This window comes from Lagopus leucura, unplaced genomic scaffold (assembly GCF_019238085.1).
Source record: "Lagopus leucura isolate 7727_CA_CO unplaced genomic scaffold, USGS_WTPT01 Super-Scaffold_100037, whole genome shotgun sequence".
NCBI classification, from domain to species: Eukaryota; Metazoa; Chordata; class Aves; order Galliformes; family Phasianidae; genus Lagopus; species Lagopus leucura.
This window is the reverse complement of record NW_024962286.1, coordinates 829,640-857,389: the sequence shown is the minus strand read 5'-3', so window position 1 is coordinate 857,389 and position 27,750 is coordinate 829,640. Positions and strand designations below refer to the sequence as shown.

The 27,750-nt window shown below is 50.2% G+C and overlaps 4 protein-coding genes across 11 annotated transcripts; 2 read left to right on the top strand and 2 right to left on the bottom strand.

Moving 5' to 3' along the window:
• Nucleotides 1-1,025: 1,025 nt before the first annotated feature.
• On the bottom strand, nt 1,026-12,893 carry DRAXIN (dorsal inhibitory axon guidance protein). Its single transcript, XM_042883261.1, has 7 exons — nt 12,760-12,893; nt 7,192-7,667; nt 5,412-5,596; nt 4,783-4,894; nt 4,341-4,430; nt 4,054-4,143; nt 1,026-1,943 (listed from the first exon to the last, which is right to left on the bottom strand). The coding sequence occupies exons 2-7, from the start codon at nt 7,643-7,645 to the stop codon at nt 1,831-1,833; spliced, it is 1,044 nt and encodes a 347-aa protein (XP_042739195.1). The 5' UTR covers nt 7,646-7,667; nt 12,760-12,893; the 3' UTR covers nt 1,026-1,830.
• Nucleotides 12,894-13,199: 306 nt separating this feature from the next.
• Nucleotides 13,200-17,710, top strand: MAD2L2 (mitotic arrest deficient 2 like 2). Of its 4 annotated transcripts, none has more exons than XM_042883039.1 (9): nt 13,200-13,239; nt 14,443-14,494; nt 14,660-14,778; nt 14,975-15,046; nt 15,685-15,785; nt 15,908-16,002; nt 16,119-16,192; nt 16,542-16,634; nt 16,797-17,710. In XM_042883039.1, exons 2-9 carry the CDS (start codon nt 14,455-14,457, stop codon nt 16,836-16,838), a joined length of 636 nt encoding a protein of 211 aa, XP_042738973.1. In that variant the 5' UTR covers nt 13,200-13,239; nt 14,443-14,454; the 3' UTR covers nt 16,839-17,710. The 4 variants fall into 4 exon arrangements, with proteins under 4 accessions (XP_042738973.1, XP_042738975.1, XP_042738971.1 ...); XM_042883041.1 differs by having other exon boundaries at nt 13,219-13,259; XM_042883037.1 differs by having other exon boundaries at nt 13,225-13,239; nt 13,970-14,494.
• On the bottom strand, nt 15,129-23,066 carry LOC122186409 (F-box only protein 6-like). 2 transcript variants are annotated; one of them, XM_042883034.1, is made up of 6 exons: nt 22,931-23,066; nt 21,063-21,362; nt 20,474-20,600; nt 19,781-19,876; nt 19,343-19,478; nt 15,129-18,679 (listed from the first exon to the last, which is right to left on the bottom strand). In XM_042883034.1, the coding sequence occupies exons 2-6, from the start codon at nt 21,319-21,321 to the stop codon at nt 18,515-18,517; spliced, it is 783 nt and encodes a 260-aa protein (XP_042738968.1). In that variant the 5' UTR covers nt 21,322-21,362; nt 22,931-23,066; the 3' UTR covers nt 15,129-18,514. The 2 variants fall into 2 exon arrangements, with proteins under 2 accessions (XP_042738968.1, XP_042738967.1); XM_042883033.1 differs by lacking the exon at nt 22,931-23,066 and having other exon boundaries at nt 21,063-21,497.
• FBXO2 (F-box protein 2) lies at nt 21,569-27,504 on the top strand. Of its 4 annotated transcripts, none has more exons than XR_006181126.1 (7): nt 21,569-21,616; nt 22,858-23,131; nt 24,258-24,384; nt 24,481-24,576; nt 24,870-25,005; nt 25,410-25,655; nt 27,486-27,504. XR_006181126.1 is itself a non-coding variant. In XM_042883035.1 (6 exons), the coding sequence occupies exons 2-6, from the start codon at nt 22,882-22,884 to the stop codon at nt 25,542-25,544; spliced, it is 744 nt and encodes a 247-aa protein (XP_042738969.1). In that variant the 5' UTR covers nt 21,569-21,616; nt 22,858-22,881; the 3' UTR covers nt 25,545-25,828. The 4 variants fall into 4 exon arrangements, 2 of the variants coding, with proteins under 2 accessions (XP_042738969.1, XP_042738970.1); XR_006181125.1 differs by lacking the exon at nt 27,486-27,504 and adding an exon at nt 26,259-26,567; XM_042883035.1 differs by lacking the exon at nt 27,486-27,504 and having other exon boundaries at nt 25,410-25,828.
• Nucleotides 27,505-27,750: the final 246 nt, after the last annotated feature.

The following is a 27,750-nucleotide window of genomic DNA, read 5'->3' as shown; positions in this document are numbered from 1 at the left end:
TTAACTCAATTTTCACTGTCCTTAGACATCTAACTAATCCCAGCAATTAAGAATCAGCTGTTCTCTATATTCAGAGTTAACAGTGGACCTAAAGCAGAAAAAGCAAAGGGTCCCCTGTTGAAGTCTAAAACCTCTGGCTTAAAATTCAGACTTGCTTTTATTGCAGCAAAGTCTTGTTCAAAACACTGCCCAGAACCCTAGAAGGATACGGGGCACTGAATGCCTGCATCGCCAAAGATAAAGATCCCTGCCAGATTTCCAGCTTTCTCTCACTTGCACTGTTCCAAACAGACTCAGCTCCGATATCAGAAAGCACCGCAATATCAAAACTTGGCTTTGATAAAAGACAGCGCGTGTGGTTCTTATTGCTGTCACACAGACCAGGATTTGAGAGCTCTGCAATTGACTGTGATCAATTAAAGCCTTTTTCCATTTGTGCTTTCACTGACAATAGCACTGGCAGAACCACCTACTGTTCTGCATCTGTGCTGAGGGAGGGGCTGCATTTCTCTCTCTGGGTTAACAAACTGCATCCCTGCTGCCACAGCATAGAGCTGCAGCCAAGCCACCATTCCTTACTCCAAATTTTTGGGCTGAGATTGTCGTGCTGTAATTAGAAATCAAAATAGCTCTGGCCAGATGAGAGTCAGGCTTTGCCTAAACCCTCCTTTCCAAATCCTCTGTGCATCTCCCAGCAGTACAGGTGCATGTGGGTCAGAACCACTATTGAATGCACAGCGTAGTTCTGTAGTCATGACTGGGCAGCCATCACATCAGAGGCACAAACCATAACGCCAAGAAGCACCTGGGTGAGTACACAGTGTGACACTATGAAACAGTGCAGAATGGGGACCTGCCTCTCCTAATGGAACACAGTGGGGTTTCGGGAAGCAGTGTAAAGAGGATTCTGCCCAAAGCACCAGGTTTACTATTTCTACTCCTCTGAGCCCTCCTGGCTCCTGCGCCATCCTCAGGTGCAGCTGAAGAAGCAGAAGGGTTCCACAAAGGGTATCTATCATAGCTTTATTTACACATCGTGGAAACACACATGCAACATGTCACAGGATTCACTACAGTGGAACAGCCTGTCCCTATCTCCTGTTACCAAAAACCTCGTTTTTGGCTCACTAGGAAAACTATCACTTCCCCAGAAAGCTCCTAAAAATAATCATTAAAAATAACAGACTTGGCAGGATAACTAATGAGTGAGAGCTGCAGGCAGGGATGTCTTGCCACATCCTTGCAGAAACCAGGTCATTCTATGGGAGCAGGAGAGAAGGAAGGAGTGGGAGTCAATGCTCTCAAAGAAGACAGGTAGGAAGTGGCAGCACGTAACTGCTGGGAGTACCAGTCTGTAGCAGTAAACAAAGGGGAGAAGGAGAGCTCTGTCAGGGGTCCCTTCTCACCCAGGCAGCTTCTGCTATCATCTTTGTCTCCCTATAAGCTTCCAATTCTCTACGAACCTCTGACCCTAAGGAGTGTCTGCCTTTCTTCTCAAGCAACTGTTGAGAGGGAAAGCTTAAGCTCCTGTGCCTCCTGACCTGAAGGATCTTTCCTGTCTTGCCATCAGACTGGCAATCACGATCATCTCCAACTAACTGGGAGAGGGGGACCCAGAGGACGGGAATGTGCTGAGGGAAGGGAGGAGGAATGCAGTCCTGGTGTGGAGAAGGCTGAGACCACTCTAGAGTTAACGCCAGCCTCAGTTCTATTGGAGCCTGGCCTGCAGCTTCAATCATTTGCTTGACTTTTTCTCTAATCCTCACTGCTAGGTGTAGGCAGTTTGACTGAGCTACTGAGCATCCAGGCAGGAGATAAAGTCCCACCCTCCTAAACGTTAATGAATGATCCCTGCTCTCCGTTGGCCGACTCAGGCTCCACACAGCGCCCTTTCCTTCGGGTCACTCTTCGGTTCCGGTGGAATTTGGCGTAGCAGCGTAGCCCTGTAAAAAAACAACAGCAAACAGCAGGCATGGTGAGAGGGTAAGGCTTCATTAAAGCAGTAACACTGAACACAGCTCCCAGCCTCAGCTCATGACAGAACCTGCAGCAGTGGGGCCGGTCCCAGCACTGGGAAGCCTAGGCTGTGTCAAAGGAGGTGGCAGACAGACGCCCCGCGTGGGCAGGGCGCGTTGCTTGCTGGGCCCTGCTATTCTGCTTGGCTCACTGTTCTGGTCTGGGATTCATTGGCTCTGGCAGAAAGCTTCACTGGCTTTTTGAAATACCAATGAATTATCCCAATTGTTTCCAGTGATTTTATGGAAGCCCTGCTTGGTTTCTCCCTATTACTTCCCATTACTGTCTAAGTGATCTCTCCATCGGGAAATTACTACAGACATAATGTGCAGCACCGACGGCTGGGAGCTCCCCTTGCTATTTGTTTCTCTGAAGCTTCAAGAGAGGAGGGAAGAGACTGAAGTGCTATTACTGGGAGGCCTGATCCAAAGCTCACTGCTCATCTCCTTCACTTCATTTTGGATGCTAGAAATGCAGGCTCTGAAGGAAGCTATCATTGATGAATAGTTGGAGGGAGAAAAAAAATAGTATTTCATTTGTTAAAAAAACCCTTCAGTACACGGTCTCCCATAGCAGAGGAAGGCAATGGGGGCCTCTGGTCAGGTTAACTCATCAGTTTCTCGTACTGATTTATCTTGTCATGCCTACCCCAGAGGCACTTGTCCCATCCTGGAGGTGCCCAAGGCCAGGTCAGATGGGCGGCCTGAGCTGGTGGGGGGCAATCAGCCCAGAGCAGGGGGTTGGAGCTCTGTGGTCTTTAAGGTTCCTCCAACTTAAGCCATTCTATGATTCTGCTGTCTGACTTTGTTCCAACTGAGGCAGGTGGGCCAGATGGAGGAAAGCCTACGTGCAAGCAATGCACATGAAAGTCTTGATTTTCAGTAGTCCAGGATCTGGTTATAGCAGTTCTTGGCAAGACCTGATTTGATCGTTCTCAAAACTGAAAATCTTTTTACTTCCAGAGCAGACAACAGATGCAACAGTGCCAGCACCCCCAGAGTGGGGGAGGTTGAGGATTTATGGCTGCAATAATGAGACAGCCCATAAGCTGTCCTTGAGTACTTGTACACAGGAGACCCATCCGATGTCACAGGTCACTGAGCAGCATTTTGGAGTGCGTGTCCCTGGGCTGTGTTGAGACCAGGCTACCTTGAAGCTGAGTTTCTGCCCCTCATTACCAGCCCCCCCCAGGGCAGTTAGGCCTCCCAGGAAGAGAGCACGCAAGATCAGAGCTCTGTTCTTATCTAAACATCTTATCTGGACCCTATACCTCTGGGGATCTCTTTAGAGGATGCATATTTGGCATCAACACACAACTAGCTTAAACATAAAGCAGGGCCGCAGGCAGCGTTCATTAGGCTTGCAGAAAGACTTTTTCCTGGGTTAATCTATCACAACATCCTCACTGATGAAGGCCTTCCAGTATTCCATGACACAGCCAAGGTGAGAGCTATCACTTAACATTACAAATCCAGGAAAGCACTCAGTCAACTGGGTGCACAAGGTGTCTGACCTGGTCAGAGTCACCAGTCCTTACACACAGGTCACTCAGCCTGGCAGGCAGCTTTGTTCTGGCAGACAAGACCCAGTGCCTGGAGCTGGTCCTGAACGTGTTCAGACTGGAAGAGTGCTTTTCAACACCTTCCTAATGTCACAGCCTACTGAGGGCTGCTGTAGATTCTCCAGAAATAGTTTTAAGAAACCGAAGTCTGAGTCCTGCCCACACCTACTGAATTGCTACATATTCATTTGAAATTAACTCAGAAAAGCCACACAAGGCATAAAGTAAGGGGAAGCAAGGGTAGCAGTACAGTGTCACATACAGTGTGTGGGACTTCAAAGCACCGAGTTGTTTATTTTCAGTGGCTTCTTCTGTTAGATAGATATCAAGAGAGAACACAAGATATCCCAGGTGACTCACTGGTCACATTGCGAGGCGGTGTCAAGGAAAGGCCAGGAACAGCAGGGCTGCCTACAAACACTGCGCCCAGCCAACTCCTGAGACAGCAGGAAGCGGGGGAGCGAGGAGCTGCTCACCTTCTGTGCACATACAGTCATCGTAACATTTGTTGTTGAGGCCTCGGTTGTGTGGTTTGCAGAGGTGCTCACGCAAGTCACAGCAAGAGCCTGCAACGTAAGAGCATGGGTGAGCACGGCTGATTTCTTCCCTGCTAGGACCGCGGCAGTGCTACAGATGTTACCTTCCAACTGCCCTCTGCACACCATTACTGAACAGCATCAAAATTAGGATGCTTAGAGCGGAACTTGGGCTGGTCTGCAGCCATTTCTACAAACGTGACATTGGTCATCAGGCTGATCCTGACCTGGGAGGCAGTCAAGGTGGTGGTCACACGGCTCCCCTTCTGCTGATGAGGTTTCATTTCCACCACTGGAGCTCTTACTGCGGCGTTTCTCTATGGAAAAGAATTGGCGCTGGTAGAAAATATCACACTGCTGTTTATATTCTGGAGACTAAGGTGACAAAAAGCTTCAAACTTCAGGAGTTTGAGTTCTGAACCCTTATAGTTCAGTCTCCTCTCTACTTCTCAGCCTTCCACCCAATCATTTTTCCTTTCCTCTCAAACTATCCGCCCAAAATGAGAGGTGTGTTGAAGCAGAGCATAAATACAGTCAGCTTTTTCTCTCTTTCCCCACTACAATGGCCTCTTATCCCTCAGCACATCTGCCAACGCTAATCATAGGCCAAGACTTACAGGATGACTTTTAGGAAAGAGGATGGTGAGCTCAACAGGGTGAGTTTAGCACCTTTCTTTTTAGCTGACGGCCACATTTCTGGTTTGAGGTCCTCATAATCTGTCCAGTCAAAGAGTGCCATATCTAGGGTGGGCATCACATCCCCATCTTGCCTGAGGCGGGCCTGCAAACCACAAGATACCAAAGAGACAATGGATTATACTTCTGTAGTGACACTGAAGCATTTGTCAGTTTTCCTCATGCTTTCAGACCTTAAGGCTTTATAATTCCCCCCCACACACATCCCCACCTTGTCCACTGGGGGTTCTTAGTATCATGTTTAGAAAGGAAAACCTTTCTCTTGTCCCAGCTAAAATCAAGAGGGAAGCTTTCACTGCTTCTTTGTGGGGCAGGAAGGCCAGCAAGGAGCATTAGAACATGCTGCCTCTCCAGCCAAGGGCTACTACTGCATCTCTGCTCCTTGAAGCCGAATGGAGATGGCTAGCTAAGGGAGAAGGAGGGCAGGGAAGAGAAGGGACTGAAGGAGCAGCTTTTGGGGTGTCTCCAAGATAGAGAGCTGCTTCTGAGTTTGGTGGTAGGCAAGCACTTCCCTCTAACTGAAAAAGAAGAAACTGGACCTTAGCTGCAGGAGATTGCTGTCTGCATCAGAGCTGCAGTGCAGGTACCAGTGGTCTCTTTACCTGTGACCGCGGCGACGTGGCTGGAAGCACAGGGGGCTCTTCTGTGGAAACGACCAGATCCAGTGCAGTGAAGGGAAGCACGGCGGGGGTCGGGCTGCTCGCTTCCTCTGCCTGCAGGTTTTGAAACTGTTGCTCGAAGCTTTCAGGTTTCTTGTACAGGGAGCTTGGCCCAACAGCAGCCTTCCCTGCAGAGGACAACAGGTAAAAGCATGAGCTTTGCCGTCCCTTTCCTCTCTGCACGCCATGGAAAAATGCGAGTTAAAGGAATCTTTGATTCCATCCAACCACTGCCTTGTTTTCTACCACCCTGAGACCGGTGTCAATCAGTCCCAACCTATCTGCACCTTGATTCTTACACACTGAGGTCACAGTATCTTCAAGAAGGTGCACTTCTGTATTTCTCATGCTTAAGAATCAATGGATTTCTTCCTAAAGAAAATGCAAATCTCCAAGACTTCTTGAAGCTGTAGGTGTAGCAAGCCAATTCTTTTGGGAATCATCCCTGTTGGCTGGTCTTGGGAATACAAAAAAAAACCATTTTTAAAGCTGCTGCAAATTCCTGAAACACATCCTTACCTCATTTTAAGGGTGGGTAATTCCTATCTAGCTCAAGTCAGAACCTCCCTAACTTGAAATGAAAGAACTTCACAGCTTGACCCATGCTTTTGCAAAGACTTAATTTCATTGTAGACCTTAGGTTAAGCCAAAGGTACTGGGCCTGTTTTGCAGTCTGCAATTAAGGCTTCAAGCCAGCTTTGTTGCACGCTCTTTCTATATTGCTTAATGTGAGCTGTTCAGTCAGTCCCCTGAGAAAACAACAGAGCTCTTCTTACTGACGCAGGGAGGAGTGATAGCTGGGAGGCAGGGAGACTGACACCCAACTTGTCAAATGGTGCAGATGGGCACGGAGTGCCTGGCTTTAAGAGCACTACAGATTTACTGCTGTGAGGGCACCGTACCGCAGAGACACCACAAGCTGACCTGCGGAGGGAAGCAGTCCCAGTCAAAAACTTTTAGCAACATTTCTAACAGTGCTGTCACATAATTAGAGCAATCTCACATGTGAAAAAGTTGGATTTTTCATAGTTTGCCATAAACTCAGAAGAATGCAAGTTGTGATGGGAAGAAACTGATCTTCAAGCTAAGTAGGCTTTTTTAATTATTATTTCCAGCTCTTGTCATGTTTTGAAGTCAGTGGAGAGATTGAGCATGGCTTGGTCTTTTTTCATCCTAAATTGAACTGTTTGCTTAAAAAAAAAAAAAAGCAACAACAAAAGCAGGCCACCCCAAACCAACCCCCCTTGTTGTAGGGCTTCCAGCGCTCTCCCCTATAAGGCAAACAAGGTCATTTTCAGAAAACTGCAGCCAGCAGTACAAACCTCCAGTTCTGGAGTTGCCTTTTTTCTTGTGCCTCTTTTGTTTGGCAGATTTCTCCCCAGAGCAGGCACACACCCCACGCTCTCCGCACACTCATGTGGCTCAACCACAGCTACATCTTCTTGCCCTCATTACAAGTGAGCCAACAGCCTCCCCTTGAAGCTCAAATCATAGAATGGTTGGAGTTGGAAGGGACCCGAAAGGCCATCAGGTCCAACCCTGCACTGAGCAGGGACACCCACAGCTCCATCAGAGCCCCATTCCCTGACCTTGGGTGTCTGCACCACCTCTGTGGGCAGCCTGTGCAGTGCCTCACTGCCCTCACTGCAGAACACTTCTTCCTTCTACCCAATCTAATTGCCCCCTTGTAGTCTGACACCAGTTCCCCTTGCTCCCCTCATACCTCTGTGGTGTTTCAGCCTGTCCCTGCGGCTGTGCCGTCGCTGCTCTCGGTTCTGCTTCTTTCCTCTCTCAGACCCAGGGGACTGATTCTCCGTGAGCTCAAAGCCCAGGAACACATCCTTATCCTTATCCTTATCTTGTTTCAGTGCTGCTGGCTGGCCAGGTGGCACCAGCTCCTCCACGGCTGGAGCTCCGCTGCCCACTCGGAAGGCCTCTTCCCCGGCTGGTTGCCCTCTGGCAGGCAGGGCAAGGACCCTTCCTTTCTTGGCCAAGCCATGCTTGTGCTGGTGCCCACTCCTGGGATGCTGAAGCCACATCTCTTGGTTCTGAAGGTGGTTATTGTTCTCATTTTTGAGCTTCATGTCAGTGTCCAGGGAGATGGCAAAGGCGATGTCAGAAAGAAGCAGCACACACAGGAAAAGAGACGGAGGGAAGAAGGTGGGAGAAGCTGCCATAATCCTGGGGCCTCTGAGTCACCTGCAATTAAAATCAACAGCGACAACACGAATGAAGCAACCAACTTCTAGGAACCGTAAAGGCAACCAAAATTCAACTCAGACACTTGAGATGTCCAGATGTCATCCAAAAAGAGTTGGATGAGAGTTTCTCCCTCCTTGGTTATCTCCTGTGCCAGCCAGGCTTACAGCAGCTGAGACCCACGTGCAGGGCCTGCAGGGATAAGAGGTCCCAGTTTCATGTGCAAATGAGGGCCATCAATCAGCGGGACACTTCCCTTTGATGGCTGAGCAGCCCCCTGCCCTCCCACTCGCTGCCTGCCATCTGAGGGCTGCACAGCACCAGCTGTCGGCTGGGGCACTCGGCTGCCACGTTGGCATCCTCAGCCTGCCTGGCAGCGGCCCCCAGCACAGCTGGTTTCCTTGCAATGAAGATGTCAAGACGAACAGAACCGGAGGCAGATGGTGGCTTCGCAGGACCAGCAACAGCGAGAGCCCTGAGCAGCTCAAGGTGTGGACGCACACACTGCCTGAACGCGGGCAAGGAAAGAGACAACGCAGAATGGTTTGGGCTGCGTCTCTGCAGTGTGGCAGAAAAAGAAATCTGCTGCTGTCAGCAGAGCAGGGGATGCTGGTCAAGGGGCAGGAAGGCAAGCTGAACGCCCTATGGCTCATCCCACTGCTCTCCCTGAGCCTGCAAAGTCACTTCACCTCGTCCCACCAAGTGACACCTGCACAGGGAGGGCAATCCAAGTTCAGAGACTTGAGACCAAAACTCAGAGCATTTTCATCCATTCTGCTTCAGTGGGGGATTTTCACAGGTCTTTTTTCATCCCTGTGTTTGTGTTACGAATGTGGCTTTGGGACACTGCACCGGTTACAGACTTCTCTAGCTTAGTTCTTCTTTCCCTGCCCTTTTGGTAGCTTTCCTGGACTGTTCCTCTCAATCTGGGCAGCTCAACCCCCTCCACCAGCCTCTCCTGTACCCCAGGCCTCGGTTGCCACTCATAGCCATCGTTCTGCTCACCACGTGATCCTCTCTGTTGCCTAATTGCAATGGCTTGCGCTCCTTCCTCCAGCTGCTCTGCTGCTCCATGTCACCTGTGAAGGGGGGCACGCAATTCTGCTCAACTACGCATCAGCAGATTCTTCCTCTGCAAGATGCATCTCTGCTATTGCTTAGAGACCGGGAGCAAACTTTCAGTCTGTATCTCTGGAGAGAAGCAGGCAGAACAGAGGGCTTTCCTTCCATGTGGGGTGTGAAAATCAAGTCCTTCCACTGGCCACAAAGCCAACGAAGTGTGAGGTGAGGGCTGATCCGGGAGCTGCTCATTTCCTGCAGGCGTAGTGCTATGGAATAGCATTTTATTGACAGCTACCTGGGACAAAGGAAAACCAGACTGACAGCTAAATATATTATCAAAGCACCTCCAGTTCCTGCTTCTCACCAATGTAACAAATAGCAGCCAAGCAAAACCCAAACCCTGCATCCGCAGCCTTTGTCTTTTTGAGGGATTTTCTCTGTAAGAACCGGCACAGACCAGCTGGATCAAGGCATCACAGAACAGCCCAGAGAGCTGCAGACAGCATCTTACCTTTTCATCTATAGGCAAAACGGCAGGAGGAGAGAAAAAGTGCAAAGAGAATGGAAGGCAGCGCCTTCAGTCTCACTCACAGACAGCGGCGCTTTGATAACGAACCTGACAGACACATTAGCCACAATTCTGCTTTCCAGCAGGAGCCAAAGAACAGCTCGATGCTGTGGTGCTGCTCCTCAGCATCCAAATGCCTCTCAGGACCCCAATCCACAGCAGCAGCCAGCCCAGGGTGTGGGGATGCAGAGCACAGCAGCATTCTCACTGCTGATGCACCTGTTCTGCAACAGATGTTTTTACCCAGGGCAGAATTTCCTACGCAGAAATAAACGCGTATCAAGTCCAAAATTCATCCTCTTCTGAGGGGTGGTACTTCAATAAAGGAAACAGCCCAAGCACTCACCAAGCTGGCTGCTCCTGCAGCTCTCCCCAGCGCCACATCTGTGTCCTCTTTACTTCAGCCAACACTTTGTGTGCTTCCTTTGTGCACCCCCGGGATTATCAGCCACCTACTTCTCGAGGTAGCAAATCTGCCTATTGACGTGAAAATGTGTAAAGCAAAGATAAGGCCGTGGAGCTACCTGGGGTGCGAGCTCAGGGCTGACGAATGAGTTGCAGAGCTGTCTCTCAGCTAACACTTCTGATCTATTTTGGGTTAGCAGCGGATGGTCAGAACCCTGTAAGAGGCATTATGTTGTTTGGCATCTCGGGGAACTTCCCCGTGGGCAGTCCCTTTCTCTGGACTCACAGATATTATTACTATTGCTCTGCTCTCAGCTTGTAATCCTGCAAGGCAGACGTGGACTGAATGGATACACAGAAACTCATGTTTTTTTTCTCCCTGTAAATGCAGCTCTGTCAGCCTAGTGTGGAAAAAAAAAAGGCTGTGATGCTGCCACTGCTGCATTGGTTCATTCACTGCATGCGTTCATTCATGCATCTGACTGAAGCCACGATACATGAGAGCCTTGGCTTTGAGTTGTCACCCATGTTCTTCATGACACAGCAGAGAGGAACAGAACACTTCAATCCAGAAATGCATGTCAAGTTCCTTTATCACTCCTTTATCACTCCAGACCACAGATGATGCAGTTTTTATGCTCAAGAGCTGAACCAAGCCAGACCCAAGCATGTCATCTGGGACGCACTTCTCCTTGGCTCTGATAAGATCAGACTTTGGCAGCAGTGCATAAAGATTTCCTGGACTCCAGACAACCCCAGGCTGCAGCAACAGACAAAGCGTGTGCTCATCTACACGAGCGCTGTGTGTATGTGCATGTGTGGCACAGATGATGGACAATAAACCCAGCTTCGTGTGCCAGGCTCCCTGCAAATAAGGAGCCACTGGGTGATGGATTGGCTTGGGAAGGCCTGCAGCAGAATGGCCAGGGTAGGTTCCATGGTAGCCGACGTGCAGAGAGCTGGCTGGAGCCAGGAGGATGGCATTGTACAGATAAATGAGATTTCCCTTCCCTGCTGGGTCTCATTCCATCTGGTTTTCTGTTTCTGGAGGCAAATGCTGGGAAGCTTCACACACAGTCTGCCAAGAGAAGACCCTCCCATTTCAAAGGGGTCCCCCCAGCTTTCCAGAGTCTCCAAAAGCAGATGGGAAATTCTGAATGCACCCTCGTCTTTTCCTCCCCTAGGCACACGTAATTTCACTTTGCTCATCTCCCACATTTCTTGCACACTCGCTTTAATGAAGGATAACTTTATAAAGGGACGACAGAGCAGCCAAGTCTGCAGCTCACTGCTCTTCTGGGTCAAAGCTGTCCTCCTTTTGCAGGTTGCCTGCATCCATTGTCACCTCTTCTCCCAACCTACCTCTCAGATTCATCTGACTTCGTATCTTCTTCATCCATCCTGACTGGGAGACGTGTTCCTTCTGCAGATATTCAGGCTGGGTGAATCCGACAACACCACCTTTTGAAACATCTGTTTTTTCCTTTTGCTTGTTGCTTTCTCTTTCTGCCATCACCAAGCACTCTCTGCTGCCAGGACGACCACAGTCACGTTTGCTCTGTGCACCGATTGCAAATGGCAGCACGAAAATCATAGAATGGTTCGGGTTGGAAGGGAGCCTTAAAGGTCCAACCCTCTGCAGTGAACAGAGACACCCACAGCCCCATCAGCGCTCAGAGCCCTGTCCAGCTTGAACACAAGACAGGACATAGACTGAAGCTTGCAGAGGGTTCAGCAGAGCTGTAGGTCCCTCCACAAAACACCTCCCCGAGGCAACCTGCATTCAGCAAGTGCGTTCACCCCAAATGCCCCTCATTCCCCATTAGTGAAGGGCTGGGACTGGGTTTTGCTGCCCAGGTGATCCTAGCTGTGCCCCGTTTCCCTGGTGCCTACCCGCAGAGTGCATCCCTTGGAGCAGGGAGCGCAGCCCAGGGGACAGAGCCGCTGTTTTGAAGTGGAATGAATGAATATGCAGTACCCTCTGCTCCGCTCCCCTCCGGGACCTCTCGGAGCGGCTGACACAGCCATCACAGGCGACCCGCTATCAAACAGAGCCTCCCCTGCACGATAATGAGATTAAAATAGCAATGAGTCTGAGATTAGCATCTGAGATACAGTCGCTTGCTGTCAGCGCAGCGGAGAGGACTCTCCGGCTTTCCTCACAATGCCCGGTGACAAATGAAACGCGATCAATAGCAGAGCTCGTCGCTCAGCCAGAGGAAAGCACCGCCGGTGGGACGGGGAAAGAGGGGCGCAGTGACACGGGGAGGTGTGGGGTCACCGTCCTGGGAGGTGTTCAAGGAAAGGGCACAGCGTGGATGGGTTGGGGTTGGAGTTGATCTTAGAGCCCGAACGAGTCCGTGATTCTGAGATTTGGCCCCGTCCCCACCGCGATGTGTCCCCGAGCAGCGCAGCGCCGGGCTGCGCTGCCTTCCTCCTCTCTGTGTCATCCTCACTCTGAACCTGAACGCGTGGGACGAACGTTTCCTGCAAAAGACAGGAGATGGAAACACAGAACCGTTTCCACTGAGGCTGACGGCCGGCTCCAGGTGTGAATCGGATAAACATCCCTTATAAACCCCAAAGGATGAATTGCCGGCCGCAACGAGCCGTTAAGCCATGCCAAATTGATTTAATTCACAACCAAGATCTCACTTTTGGCAAAGCAAGAAACGCAGAGAACGACCCGCGGGCACTCGGGGGAACGCGAACACACAATGCCACGGAGGGAGCAGCTCCCTTCGCCCTTCGGCCACTTCACAGAGCGGCGAGGGGAACCGCGCCTCTGTCCGGAGCCGAGAGGGGAAGAGCCGCCCGGCAGGGCAGCGCTCAGCACCGCCCGACGCAGCCCGGACTCGGGGGAGCCGCAGAGCGGGGCTGCTCCGCCAGCACGGTGACAGCGGGGGCGGCTCGGGAGCAGGCTGCCCCCATCCCCACTGCTTCCTAAAGCCGGCGGTGCCGGGATCCCCGCAGCCTTTGTCTTCTCCCGGTGAAAGTGCCCCCGTACCTAAGAAGCAAAGGGAAAGCGGCTCAGCGGAGCGGCTCCCCGGTGCTTACCTGTGCTCGGCTGCCGGTGGGCAGAGCAGGGCAGGGCTGTGCCGGGGTACGGGTGTGCGGACCGAGGAGGACGAGGAAAAGGAGGAGGAGGAGGAGGAGGAGACGCGCGGAGGCAGTGGGGGAATGCGCGGCCGGAGCGGGGACGCCGGGACCCCGCGGGCTGCGGGGCGGTGGGAGGGGCGCGGGGTGCCCGGGGCGGGGACGCGCGGAGCGCTGCGGGGGTGCGCGGCTGTGCCCGGGGCATCGTGCGGAGAGGGGGGAGATTGAGAGGGAGAGCCGACAAAGGCGGGGACAAAGGCGGGGGGACCCCGCAACCCACGCGGCGGAGGCACCGCGGCTGCAGCCGGGACCCCGCGGGGAAAGCGGGCGGCGAACCGCGCGGCAACGGCAGGGCGCGGTCCTCCCGCCGCAAGGGGGCGCTACGGCCGAGGTGACGTCACACGCCTGCGCCGCCAACAGCGCCGGGCCGGGAGAGCTGCGGTACGGGAGCGGTAACGGCGGTGCGCGGCTGAGAGCGGCGTGATGGGGGCGCGGAGGGGCGCGGCGAGCGGGCTGTGCTGAACGTGAGGCGGCCCGGGGGGAAGGAGGTTGGAGGCAGCCCGCGCTGTGTCGGCGTAACGGGGCCGTTCCTCCGTCCTCAGCTCTGGCGGGAGGCTGCGGAGAGCTGGGCTCGGCTCTGCTCCGGGTCGCAGCGACGACGGGCCAGAGAGTGCGGCCTTAAATTGCAGCACGGGAGGTGCAGGGTGGATGTTAGGGAAGGTCTGTGCTCAGAAGGAGCAGGGATGTGCTGGCACAGCCGCACAGGGAGCGGTGGGGTCACCGTGCATGGTGGTGTTCAGTGAGATGAGGCACTGAGGGATGTGGGCACGGTGGGTTGGGTTGGACTGGATGATCACAGGGCTCTTTTCCAGCCTTAATGCTTCTAAGATTTTGCTTAGAGAAAGATAGAAGCTGTTACCTCCCTATTTTGTGAAATAATTCATTAGAGATCTGAAAACCACGTCTCGTTGCAGCTGGAGCAGCTTGGCAGTCGGTAACTAAGCAGCTGATAGGAGCAAGCAGGGCTTGAGAGCTCCGTGTAAGGTGTCTGTGTTCCTGGTGGAGCTGGAGGCATTTAAGAACACGTCAGTGGCGGTCTGCATGCACACAAAGAGGATGACAAAAATAATGAAACATTGAAACTTGCAATCAGCAGTTCTGTATGTTGCAGCCTAAAATACACACGAGATACCGACCTGTTGGGATGCTGAGCTCCAGCTGCTTGATTCTTTGATACACAGTGCTCCATTTGGCCACCGAATGTGCTGCCCTTGTCACAAATTCCTGCAGGACAGATTCCACGTTAGGTGAATGATCTGGTGGCGTGGGGTTTGTGAGGAGCAGGGGAGTATGTGGGATGTGGAGTCAGTGGGAAGTGCAAATCCTGCCCTGAATGAGAAGAGAAGCTCGCAGTGTGAGCAGTGAGACAGAACATGAGAAGATGCTGTCTTCATTTTTTGTACTACTGGTGATTTTTGATCACATGCTTGAATCTGTCACAGTGAGCGCCTTGGGTTTGTGTACATGTGCTTGTCACTGAGCTCAGAGAGCAGCTTGTTGGCATCAGGGAGGTGAAGCGATCCCTCAGCTGTGTTAAGACCATAAAAGCCAGAGGATGAACATTCTTCTTGTGCTGCTTTTCAGGTTCTGGGCAAGATGACCACGCTCACACGACAGGACCTTAATTTTGGGCAAGGTAATGTGTTTGTGCTGCACTGAGAACTGGACGCCTGCAGGATGCTCCAGCCCTAAACTTCCCTCAGCTAGGAAGGAGACGAGATGTGTGCTGGTGTCTTTAAAAACGTCCTATGAATATGGTATTGCTCTGCAACCTTCAGCATCTTTTACTTCTGTTTTTCAGTTGTTGCAGATGTTCTTTCAGAATTTCTAGAAGTGGCCGTTCATCTCATCTTGTACGTTAGAGAAGTTTACCCTATTGGGATCTTTCAGAAGAGGAAAAAATACAACGTGCCTGTCCAGGTAGGAGACCTTCATGGAGGTCTCACAGCACGAGCAGATTGTGGCCGACAGTAGCAGAGTGCTTCCCCTGCTGCGTGCAGGGATGTAACACAAAGGCAGGCTTCCTAGGAAATAGAGATCCTGTCTTTAGATCTCTCTTCTTAGCGTTGTCCTGGTTGGCATCAGAACACAGCTCTGTTTGCTCTCTTTGCTACAGATGTCCTGCCACCCAGAGCTCAATCAGTACATCCAGGACACGTTGCACTGTGTAAAGCCACTGCTTGAGAAGGTATGATCTTACCATGGACCTGTGCTGGGCAAATGTACTGCAAGTGATTTAGATAGAAAATAAAAGAATGTAAATACTGCTCTCATCTCAAAATGTTTATTTATGTACTTGCCATACACAATATACTTGCTTTTAAAGTTACTAATGGAGAATAAAAACAATCTTAATTCTTCCTTGCAGTCAAGGCATGCTGCTGAACGCTGGCATTCAGTTTGCTTCTAATGCATAAACATGAGGATCAGTCTCTGTATTTTCAATAAGCTCATCCTACACGTGAACTTAAACGTGTTCAAAAGCAGAACATTGAGTTGAAACATCCATCTGGCAGGAGAACAGTTAAGAGTGCTGTGCTGTAAGCCAGAAAGCAAAGGTGGTTTGAACACAAGCTTTTATGAGAGAAAAGTGTGACCACATGTCACGTTGCAAACCTTGCTGCCACCCCACATCCTGCATTCTCTTCTCTCTGCAGACATCACACTGCATGTAGAACCTGGCAGTAGGACAGGGCTCAAGGTTTGGATAACTGCTGGCACTGCTCCACAGCAGATAAACGTACTCTACCAGAAGTGAAGCTAACTGGGGGCAGAAGACAGCTTGTTTTAAGGAAGGGCCTTCTCTAACTGCAGTTATTCTTCCAGAATGACGTGGAGAAAGTTGTAGTTGTAATCCTGGATAAAGAGCACCACCCAGTGGAGAGATTTGTCTTCGAAATCACCCAGCCGCCCCTGCTTTCCATTAGGTAAAGATTCCATTCCCATGCTTTCTCACAGCATCCAACCCCCGTGTCCTTAGAGATGTTCTGGAAGATGCTCCAGGCCCCGGTACTTTGCTTTGTGCCACTAACAACTGCTGTCTCAACAGTTCAGAGTCCTTGCTGTCCCACGTGGAGCAGTTACTGCGTGCCTTCATCCTGAAGATAAGCGTGTGTGATGCTGTGCTGGACAACAATCCCCCAGGTAAGCAGGTGCACACAGCCCAGTGACATGGATCTGTTCTGTGGGAGGTGATTACAGGCAGTGTCTGAGCCTCTGTTGGTCGTCCCCTGATCCACAGCCTGCCCTTTCTCTTACAGGCTGCACCTTCACAGTTCTGGTTCACACACGAGAGGCTGCTACACGCAACATGGAGAAGATCCAGGTGATAAAGGTAAGTGGTATCTTTGGCTGCCTTGTCACAGGCAAGCTGCAAAGACTGGAATTGAAGAATTCTGGATTCAGTGAGGTTAAGGGCTGCTAGATGGCTAGCTTTTACACGATGCAGTTCATGGCTTTGCTTTGAATGTGTTACAGTTTGCGCTGGTGAGGTGACTGAGCACTTCTACCACACACCAGCTGCAGGCAGTAGCTGCTTTGATGCCCGAATTAGACTGTGCCAATACTTCCTGCACAGTGCCATCCCCATCACTTCACGTACTGACCTAGCACTGAGAAAGTGAGCTCACCTTCTGGGGCTGCCCACCTCTCTGTACATAAAGCTCCTTGTGTTCCTGCCCTAGGATTTCCCATGGATTCTTGCTGATGAACAGGATGTGCACATGCACGACCCCCGGCTTATCCCACTGAAAACTATGACTTCTGACATCTTAAAGGTGAGCAGAGCATTCTGGCCTGAGAGGTGGCTGAAACTACATGTAGTGTGAAGACTTCTCATATTAAAACAGGAAACCTTGTTAGTGAGGGGAGGTGCAAACTCTTCAGACTGTTCTCCATCTGGCTATCAAGCAGAAACTGATACTTGTTTTGTCCTCCAGATGCAGCTTTATGTAGAAGAACGAGCCCACAAAGGCACCTGATTTCAACTCTTCCTTTTCTTCAAGCCTCATCAGATCTTCCAGCGGAGTAAGATCTCTCACCAACCATACCTTGATAGCCCAGCCTCCTCAGCTGGCCTTCTGGATGAATGTAGAGCAGCTGCTGCCTCTTTATTTCAAGTGCTCTTACCAGTGTATATAGAACTGACTTGGAATGTGGAGCCAGAGCCTGTTCCCATGTACACTCATGTGTGAGAGTGAGTAGAGGTTTCATTACAGTAATCCCTGGGGTAGGATACAGCTGACTGCGGTCGGCTCATTGTACAAATCCAGTTCTTGCCTTAAACAGGACATCTCCATTGCACACTGGTAGTGCTAACCAGGGATCTGCTGTGTGCTCCACTAGAGCAATGGTCTGATACCATGCGCGAGTGAGGCCTTATGTAGCATCTGTCCACTGTGACTGTCCCAAGTAGTCTTCAATAAATATCAAGTTTTACTCCAGTTGAAACAGGCTCAATTCTGTCCAAATCAACCGTTCTTTCAGTGAAGAAGCATTTTTATTTTGTATGTAGAGTTTCCATCACCTTTTCACGTCTTCTCTAGGACAAGGCTGGGATGTGTCAGTTCCTATGAAGGGCTGTACCACCTTGGTCTCCCCTTGCCACAGGGAAACCTTCACACAAAAGCTGTTAGAAACACAGTGGGATGTGTCTGTGCTGCAAGGACACTTGTCAGCTGTCTCACTCTTAGCAGACAGCAGACAAGGGAAAACACTGTTATCCTGCCTCTGTCAAAGGAGATGGAAGAAAGCCTTAATATCAGCCCCATGCATACAGGGGTAGAAGAAATGGTACACAGAATGTGAGCTGAGCTTGTTGGACAGAAAATTTGGTAAAACAGCCAGCACAGCACCTGCCTGCTTTCTCCATGCAAAAAGTGCAAGAACACCACATCTCCAAGTTGTCTGTGGCTTTAACATTTTATATAAGGTTACTGATCAGTACAAACCAAGTTCTTTGGTAGTACAATGGTAATATGGAAAAAGGCAGTACAGTCCAAAGGCACTTAGGTTGTCAGGTATCCACCTTAAGGGATTCCTTCCTCCTCTTTGTTCATTCCAACAGTAACGGGCTGTATTTGGACAGGGAAGGCATCTACCACGTTGATCATGTATACTTACTAAGGAATTAAATATCAGTGACACAGCATATGAGGATAAAGAAGACTGAAGGTGGCATAATGCTGTGAAAGATACATCTTTATGCACGTAATTAAACTGAAACAGAAAAATACCATAGTATTACAGTCTGTTTGTAGCAGAGTCCTCGAGACAAGGGTTGATAATCCGAACTGAAAGATTTTAGCCTTGTTTTCATTAAGTTGTATAAACAAGAAAGAGTTTCCAGTTAAGACTGCTATGTACTTGTGCTACAGCCAAGTGCTGTTCACTTTAGGTGTCATATTTAATTGCCCTCGTCTTCCTCCTATAGAAGGGCACCAGGAATTGTCACTGCCACAGTGAGGGAGGACAGATGAAGACAGAAGTCCTTCCAGAGGGCTGGGCCTGCAGAAGTTCTGCTTGCAAACAAGGAGAGCTAGCTGCTCGTATTCCACATCAGCTGTGCAAGACAAAGCCAGGATATTCACCCAGAGAGTACAGGCAAATAAGTGCACCTGAAACCAGCTGGTCACAGTCCTGAGGTAAAAGAGAACACTTATATTGTGTCTTCATTTGCCTTCAATGTCTGTGGCCCAATGGTGATGCTGCTGTTTGTCACCCTGATCCCGTACCATCCTGCCCAGAATTGGGTGTCTTGGCCTCCATGCTGAAACCAGATGTAACGAACTCCAGCTGGGTAATTGCTGAAAGTGTGGGAAATCTGTAGAGAAAGGAAATTCTGCTTATTTTGTCTAAATAATCCAGCAGTGACATTGAAGGTGAAACAATTTCAGGTATAGAGCCCTGGGCTTAGGAGAAGCTCGTTCTAAAATACCTTCCAATAAAAGCATGCATGACATCACTTTCTTTGAGGAAGGATAAAATAAAATAGCCTCCCATATTTGACTCATAGGATTACAGGGCAGAAGGGTAAACATAATTTAAGCTTGGTACGTGACAGAGGTAACAACATAAAAGGGAGTGTACAGCCACTCAAACCAAGCCATTCAAACCAGTCAAAACAAACAAATTAGGAAAAGTAATGTCTGCAATACTTTCACTTACACCCATGCAGTTGTTTTAAAACAAAGCTTTTTGATCCAACATAAACAAGAACTGTGCTCCTGCAACTCGGTTACTTGGACAAAAACTCAAATAAAGAACAGAAACGCTTGAAGAAGCCCAGTCAAAATAGCACAGGGGCCGGGGGGGGTGGAATCTCACACACCTACAAACTGAACCTAGATCTTTCAAAGCTTCTTCAGTGTTGTCAACAGCAAGGACTGGCTTACATTTTGTCTTATGTCAGAGCAACTTGGGGCTTTACACAAGATTCTTATCACAATGTGGATGTAAAGCTGCCTTCTGCAGTGCTGCTCCTTACCTCTCTCCACATTGCGTCACTCCACTGCTCTATGACCACTGGCTCAGGACAGAACTCCTCAAGCACAATGTAGTTTTCAGAAAGCAGCCTCACTCTGAGCTCATAGCGACAACCACAGTCAAATCTGGCAGCATACCTACAGAGCAAGGGAGAAATCAAGGAGGAGGGCTGTACACACAGCATTGTTTTCCTTACTGTCCAGAAACAGTCTCCAACTGGAACTGAGGAAAGGGATGTCACCCCCATAGCTATGGAGAGCACAGCTATCTTTTCTTCGCAGGATTGCCACCTTATAGCCCACTGAATAAACCAAGATTTAGCCTACGCTTTACTGAAGAGCTACAGATCCCAAAGAATTAATTTTATAGCACAAAAAGCTTCAGAGGCCCAGCTTACATCGAGGTCCTAACGCTAGAAATTCTAGTATTCAGTTCTTACCAGTCCTTGACTACAATTTCAGGCCGTTTTTCATCCATCAGCTCATTCCAGTACCCTTCTTCCTGCAGGGTAATCAGTTGAGACTTGAAGCATGGCCTGCAACAGAAACAGAAGCATTCAAAAGCATCTCTCAACATCAGTGCTTTCCCTACCAGACTGACTCTCACTGAATGCTCACCCAGACCCTGAGTACCCATGAGGCTGACAGGGCTGAGGTGTGCTTTTATCCAAAGTTCGAGCAGAAACAAACTGCTCAGCTTCGCCCCAGATAAAAGGAATCCAACAGAGTGGATCAAGAAGGGTTCCTATGCACACATAACAGATATTGATTATGGAAAAGCAGTTGATCTTCCACTATTGATGGCTTTCAGTGCAAGCTGAAAGGTCATGCAAACACCTCATGCTTCTGGAGGTTAAAGCTTTGACTTCGTCAGGTGAAGATATCTGATCAGTCTGCCAGACCTCAACTTCTGTCCACCACATTTAGTAGAAGAATGGAGAAATTCAGCACACGATGTGATTCACTTCTGCAACACATTGCTCTCTTTAGATTGAGGAGTATTAAGAATTAAAATCTTTTTTTCCCCTCTCTCTGGGATAAGGCTCCTTGTCCTGCCTCGCACCTAACCACAGCGCTCCTGCAGCCAGGAGGAAGGAAGCAGTTTTCCTCCAGTTGCACTTTGCAGCTCTTACCCAAACGAAGTGACAAAGTATTTGTGGACTTCTGAGTCTGGCAGCTCTTTCCCCAGAGGTCCAGGCAGATCTTCGATCTTCCACCTATCTCCTCCATTCTGATCAAGTTTCCAGTGCGTAAAGTTCTCTAAAAACAGATTTCAAAGATCAGCATTAGGACTTCAGTTTTCTGCAGCATCTCTGCTTTCCTTAAAGAGAGCTACTTATGCTGGTGAATTTTCAGCTGTGTTTCTCTTGTACTTAAGGCTGACCTTTAGCACTGTACTGTCATTACTTTCAGCATGGCTGTCAGCAGCTGTGACAGAGCTGGGCACAGCACTGCAGGTGGGGACAGAGAAGGGCAGTTGCCCTCCCTGCCCACTGCCACCCCTCTACTGATGCAGCCCAGGATGCAGTCGGCCTGAAACCAACTGCTGATGGTTTCACTGCTGCATTACATCTTGTGACTTACAGGGATTTAACCCAAACAGCATTACGCAGCGTTTCCTCGTGGATCTGACTCAGTGCCACAGCCCCAATAATAGTGAGGCACTGCAGGGCACATCCCAACTGCTGGGAAACTCCATAGGCCCTCTACCAACAAACCAACCTTCGGCTCGGGGGTTTTTGATCAAGTTCCTCTTCAGCTTGCACAGCAGGTAGAACACCTTCCAGTCAGTGATGCTCCTGTCCAAGCTCTGCACGTAGAACCCCTCGCGTTGGCACTTGCGCTTCCAGAGGGTGGCGAGGTCCACCACGTCTCGCCATTGGGAGCACACCAGCCTGCACGCACGGAGCAGATCCCGGGCGGGCAGCAGGGACAGCAGCTCCACCAGCACATCCTCGGGGAGGTCACTGATGGTGGCCATGGCTGTGCAGAACCGACGGCAGACGGAGGGTTTCCAGGCAGCTGCGATACGGGGAATTCAGCAGGGGTTGCAGGGCTCAGAACGAAACCAAAAGCGGAGCTGTGCGCTGGGCAGGGGGGGAGGAGGGGCGAGCGGTCCTCGCTATCGCAGCCACAGCCCCACCTGCGCTCCGGACGCGGATGTGAGGCCGCGCTTCGCTCTTCCGCAGCGGGCGGGGCGCGGGGCGGGGAGCGGCGGGGGGGGACTGAGGGGAACCGGGAGCGACGCGGGGAGCGGCAGCAGCGGCGAGCACGAGGTAGGAGCGGCGGGACGGGGTGATGGGACAGGGGATGGAGGAGAAGAGAGGACCGACAGCCCTGGGTGGGGTTACCCTAGGAGTTCTGCTGAGGGTCGATCGCATTTTGCCCTTTAAAATCGCAGCATGGAGGGGAAAAAGGGAGAGTGAGAAATCCTCGTTGTTTCTCCGTAAAAATAATAGCAACAGGGATTTTTAAATGATGTTTTCCCTCTGTTGGCTGTGGTACAGAGACAAGAGAGCTCGTGATGCCGTGTCCCTATTGCTTCCCTGCTTGCCCCACTCGCCGTGCCGTGTTTATGGCAGCAGCACGCTGGGATGCTCTGCCTGCCCTGCCTGCCCTGCTCAGCGATTTTTCTCTCCCGCAGTTTCGCTCTGTGCGATTCAGTGCAGCTTCCTCGCTTCAGCGCACGGCTGAGACAAAAGCGGTGTCAGTGCGTCCCGCTCTCTGTGCACGGCGCTCCTCTCTCCCCGCTCTGCAGCACTCTGCCCCGAAGCCCGCAGCGCTCACAGCGCCCATTGCTCGCACTGCCGCCTGACTGCGGTTATCGGGCCGTAGGATAAGGAAGATTTAAAGCACTCAGACCCGTGCTTTACGCGGCATCGTGACTAAGGAGATTCAGTGCTAACCCCGAGGGAAGGAAGGCCTTCCGACAGCCAGGCCCGAGTGCAGCCTAAGCAGAGGGGACCGATTCTGTGCTGACAGAGCACATCTATTCCTAGGTTAATTGTTATTTGTTTTAAGTTTATTCCAGTAGCTGATGCGTGGATGCGTGCCTGACAGCAGGAATTTGTCTGGTCCTGCATAGCCCTCCTCTATGGCCTTAGAACCAAAAAAAGCATCAGTGCAAAATGGGAATAACAATGTCCTTAGATGATGTGTGACCAAACACAAGGGGAGTGCTTCCCACATGACCACCAAGGGTCAGAGAAGACCCCATACAACCCCATGCAAGCACAGATGGGCAGGAAAGCAGCCAGAAGGGGGTGGAACATCATGCTTGTTTAACCCAATGCGTCTGTAGGCACTTAGAACCTTAAGCTACTCATGTGGTTCAGGGTAGTGAGCTAGCTAGGGGTCCCGAGGCCCTCAGGTCAGAAATACCCCCCGTTATGCTGCACCTGCCTTTCAGATAAACATATTTGTTTTCCTTTTTTTTCTAATGCGTTTGACATCATTAGTAACAGGAGAGCCCCTTCTGGGGGAACAGTGCATTACCACTTCTTCCCCCCTTTCTCAGAAAGCTCCATCCAGGGGGCCAAGGATGGAGTCCCTCCCTGAAGCAGTGCTGATCAGAATCCTGGCTTCCATACCTGCGGTGGATCTGGTGCTGGCGTGCCGCCTGGTCTGCTGCCAGTGGAAGAACCTGATTGATGGAGCAGCTCTTTGGATCCTGAAGTGTCAGCAGGAAGGCTTCGCTGGAGCTGAGTCAGAGGAGAATGCGGAGAATTGGCAAAACTTCTACTTCTTGAGTAAGAGAAGAAGAAATCTCATCAAGAACCCCTGTGGCGAAGGTGAGAGATGAGCATAACAAGGCCCAAGCCTTCAGAAAACTGGGCACCTCCAGTCTTTAAAAAAGACCTTGGTTGCCATCAGGATGCATTTTCTTTTTGCCCCAGAGACAAATCACTTCATGCATGCAGCCAAACCATTTACTGGGCAAGAAGGCCTTCCATCAAAGCAGCCTTTGTGAAGGGCTCTCCATGACATCAGCTTTATGTGACCCCTGCAGGAATGTGAACCATGCTTTGCAGAACTATACTGGTAGGTGGCACCTGGGCTTCCAGATGGCTTTTTGCCAAACCTCAACCTAAAAGATAAGCCTTCCCCTGCTCAGGAACTCATTTGCTCTTAGCTCAGCAGGCATTTCATGCTTCCTGCCTTGCAGTTTGTTTGTGTCTTGCTTATTCCAACCCATATCACTGAGCTGTGCACACTGCAACACTTGCTGTTATTTTATGATCTCTGAACTCTACTTGCCATCTGCAGGATGTTTAGATAGCAGCAGCCTCATAACCCAAGCCTCATAACCCAAGCAGCAACACAATACATTTCACACCTCATAGACCAAAGCACAACACAGACCATCAACACAACGTTTTCGTTTTTCTTATTTAAAAGGAAGTGATTTTTCTGCAAGCTCTTCTCTCAGACTAAGAGGAGAACAACAGTATAAGGCCCTGCAGCTTCTTGCTGTACAAGCATTTAACTATGTGCTAAAAGCTTTGAGAACACCACCAGGAAGAATAGAAAATGAGGGATTTAATATGAGTTATTTTTCAACAAAAAGAATGAAACAAAGGAAAAAGAAATAATCAGGGAATCAGCAGTTCTCCCCAGGTATTTCTATAATAAGACACAAAAGCACTGAGGTGGAACACCAAAACCATTTCACTACTCTTTTTTAAAGTAGACCCACATAGACACATCCATTTCAGTGGGGAATGCTGATGTTTGTTACCATTTAACCTAAATGAAGTGTTGCTTTTTGCCAAGCCTCCACTTAAAACATCTCATTGTGTGATCCACATACAGACTTGGACGGCAGTGTGTCTGTTCCAAGCTGCAGAGGGGTCCCTATGGGAGATGACCGGGCTCTCCAGGCCCACAAACTATGACCATTCTTTCTTCCATTTGCAGAAGACCTGCAGCACTGGGGAGAGGTAGAGAATGGAGGTGACGGCTGGAAAATTGAAGAGCTCCCTGGGGACTTTGGAAAAGAATTCCCTAGTGAAGAAGTGCATAAATACTTTGTTACATCTTATGAGTAAGGCTGCTCATTTCTCTTAATCAGGAGAGAGGATAATTTTGTTTTCTCCAGCCTCAGAGAGCTGGTGGTATCCATTACCCTGTTATGTTTCAGGTGGTGTCGAAAGTCTCAGGTCATCGACCTTAGAGCTGAGGGCTACTGGGAAGAGCTGATGGATACAACCCAGCCAAAAGTTGTGGTGAAAGACTGGTAAGTAGCAAGGATGCCCTACAAGTCCAGCAGAAAGCCTAGAGAGAGCAGGAATGGTGTACACCAGGCTTGGAGCTGTAGCTCTCATCTCACTGCGTCGCCTTTGGTGTCATTATAGATGTGAGACAGGGCTTGATCTTGACTCAAAGAACCGCTGGTAGTCTCCCCAGTCATCACCCAAGCTGTTGGTGTATATGGCAGCCATCTAAAGCTCTTCTGGTGAATGAGGGCAGGCAGTGGGTTGAAGTAGAAGTGTTCATCCAGGCAAGGCTGCTGCTTGGGGCTCCCTGCAGGTACGCGGGACGCAGCGACGCCGGCTGCCTCTATGAGCTGTGTGTGAAACTGCTGTCAGAGAACGAGGACGTGTTGGCCGAGTACAAGACTGAGACCATTGCCATCCCAGAGGACAACGATGCCAGCTGGACTGAGGTGAGTGACGGCTGTGGTTTCATGCAGGTGACACTCAACCTGCATGAACCAGGAATGTTTTCAAGCAGACAGAAGCAGGAGGGGTTATTCTGGAGGAAGAGAAGGTTCTATCATGGGCTGTGATTGAACACAGGGGTTATACAGCAAGCCTTACATAAAACTTGGAAGCTCGCTGAGACATCACTACAAGTCTGTGGGACTACAGGAGAGACCCCTCTGGAAGCATTTGATGGCTTCTGAACAGACTGGGGTCAAAGCTCCTCCCAGTAACTTCTTTCTCACTGTAACTGTCCTCATTGCTACCCAAGCTGGTAGGTTGGATGGGGCAGGTGGAGCTGAAGGCCCAGTGAAGGTAAGGAGTGGGTTCACGGTAGCTTGACACTATTTTGTCTCTCAACCTCTAGATCTCCTACACCTTTTCTGACTATGGTCCTGGGGTCCGCTTTGTCCGCTTTGAGCACGGAGGCCAGGACACACTGTTCTGGAAAGGATGGTATGGTGTACGTGTTACCAACAGCAGCGTGACAGTGGAACCATAGTCAAGCTGAACAGGGGCCTGCTTGCCAGAGCTGACTTCCCTCAGGCCATCCCATGTGCTCTGGATGGATTCTGCATGGTGCTGCTTCTGGGCTGTAGAGCATATGGCTCAGGTATGAATGTGCTTGGCAGAGACCACCATCCTTCTCTCCTTAAGGGTACTATGCAAAGAATAGCAACAGACTTATGAAACCACCTTACGCTCAGTCTCACCCTTTGCACTGGTGCTCTCTATCACATGAGATCACCTAGCTCTGGAAGGTTATCACCCCAGCTGCCAACCCCCAGCCCCACGTGCCATTGCCTGCCTTACCTGAGCGTGGCTGCCAAGCAGTGCTCTGGATCTCCATTTCAGTTTTGGGTGATGATAATGCCAAGCAATGGGGATTGGATCCCTTTGTCCTACAATGCTCTCAACATCCACTTGTAGGGGGAAGTGGTGGGAGCTGAATTCACTACGGTATCATTGTGGTAATTGGTTGATGGTTGGACTTGATGATCTTAGAGGTCTTTTCCAACTTTAATGATTCTACGGTTCTCCATGGGGCTTCATTTGGCTCCTAAAAAGCAGCTGAGGATAATTGCTGGGAGAGAGACAAGGGCTTAGGGAAACAGAAGCAAATTGAGGAAGGGGCTCAGGAGCACAAATAACGCATCTACCTGTATGCCTCCTGGCCTCTGCGTGCTTCATGCCAAACTAGTACTGCTCTTTGCAGGCAGGAGATCCACGCAATATTCTTCACACAGAAACCTGTCATTACCTCCATTTGATCTCAGTCCTTCCTGCCCACTACGTCTGCAGAAAGTACTCATCTGCCTTTGCTGCAGATGCTTACTAAGACAGCACTTTGTATGTATGCCCACCAGTGCCTCTTGCTGTCACTCAGGGCAGTGAGCCACCATCCTGAACAGAGATATCTAAGCTTACCTGAGCCAAGCCTGTCCCCTGCTGCCTTGGGCACAGCTTTCCAAACCCCAGCCAAGCCAGAGTACAGGCAAACATAATAAAAGGAGCTGTATGTGGATCTTTGCTTGTGTGCTGAGTATTATTTCTTGTGCTGAAGCAGTGGAGAGCAGCAGCAGGCAGAAATATACTAAAAAGGTCATGGGAGTTCATGAAAGGCATGGAGAAGGTCCAGGAAGGCTCCTACAACACCCAGCTCTGACCCACAGGTATCTGCAAGTATAGCTCTGCTGTGAGCTCCGCTGTTCTGCACCAGAAGAGACCAGAACCAGTCAGCTCTTTCCATTACCTTGCACACAGTCACACAATGACAGCACAGCTTTATTCAGCACAGCGTTTAGTACAGCTGACCCCATTTCTAAGTTAATATTCAGCTCACTACCAGAACCCTGCCCCAAGGTCCTGGCATGTCCCCAAGGATCAGAGCAGCGAGGGGATCAATATACCAGGTTTGGATGCAATTGTTAAATTGAATCTTTCCTAAGCCATCGTGTTATGGTCAGGATAAAGCCCAGGATTAAGCTTGGGATTCAGCTCCTGTGTCCCTTGTAAATACAGGGTAGGGCCACAGTCCCCACTTTAGGCTTATCTAGGCTGAGCCACTCAATGCACACAGCTCCCTTACAAGAAATGCAACTGTCAGGGTCTTTCCTTCCCCTGATGTTCACACTGATTGCTAGAGGCAGCCTGGCTGTCCTGACCTTCCCACTCAGTTTCAAGAGATGCTTCCCAAGACACTCCATGTCTTGCAGTTTCATTAAAGAAAACGGCTCTGCTCCAGAATCTGCAGAGCTGCCACTGACTCCTTGCACTCAGTGCTAGAGCTACAAGGCAAGTAAGGAAAGTGGGTGCCTGTGTACTTGGAAAATAATCTCACTTGCTCGATCCATTGCAAATATTTTACTCCTAATGCCTTTTGGTCAAACACATGAAGTGTGAATGCACTGAAATCTGCCCTGCATTCATCCATCCCACTCAGCTTCTGTCCAAGGCTGAACAGAGCACAGGAGCTGAACGGCCTCTCACGCATCACAGACTTCATGGGAATGAAGACCGTGCAGCTTCATAGGACTAAAGAAAGTAAGTACAGCTGTGACAAAACAGCTCAGCTGCATTAATGCCTTCTGCCACTAAAGGGCTCTATCACATGTAGCTTCAGTGACCAAGGGAAGGTTTCTAATGCTGTCTGTTTTGCTGACCCTGGCTACTACACATTAGATTTTGGGAATAGTGATGAACAATGC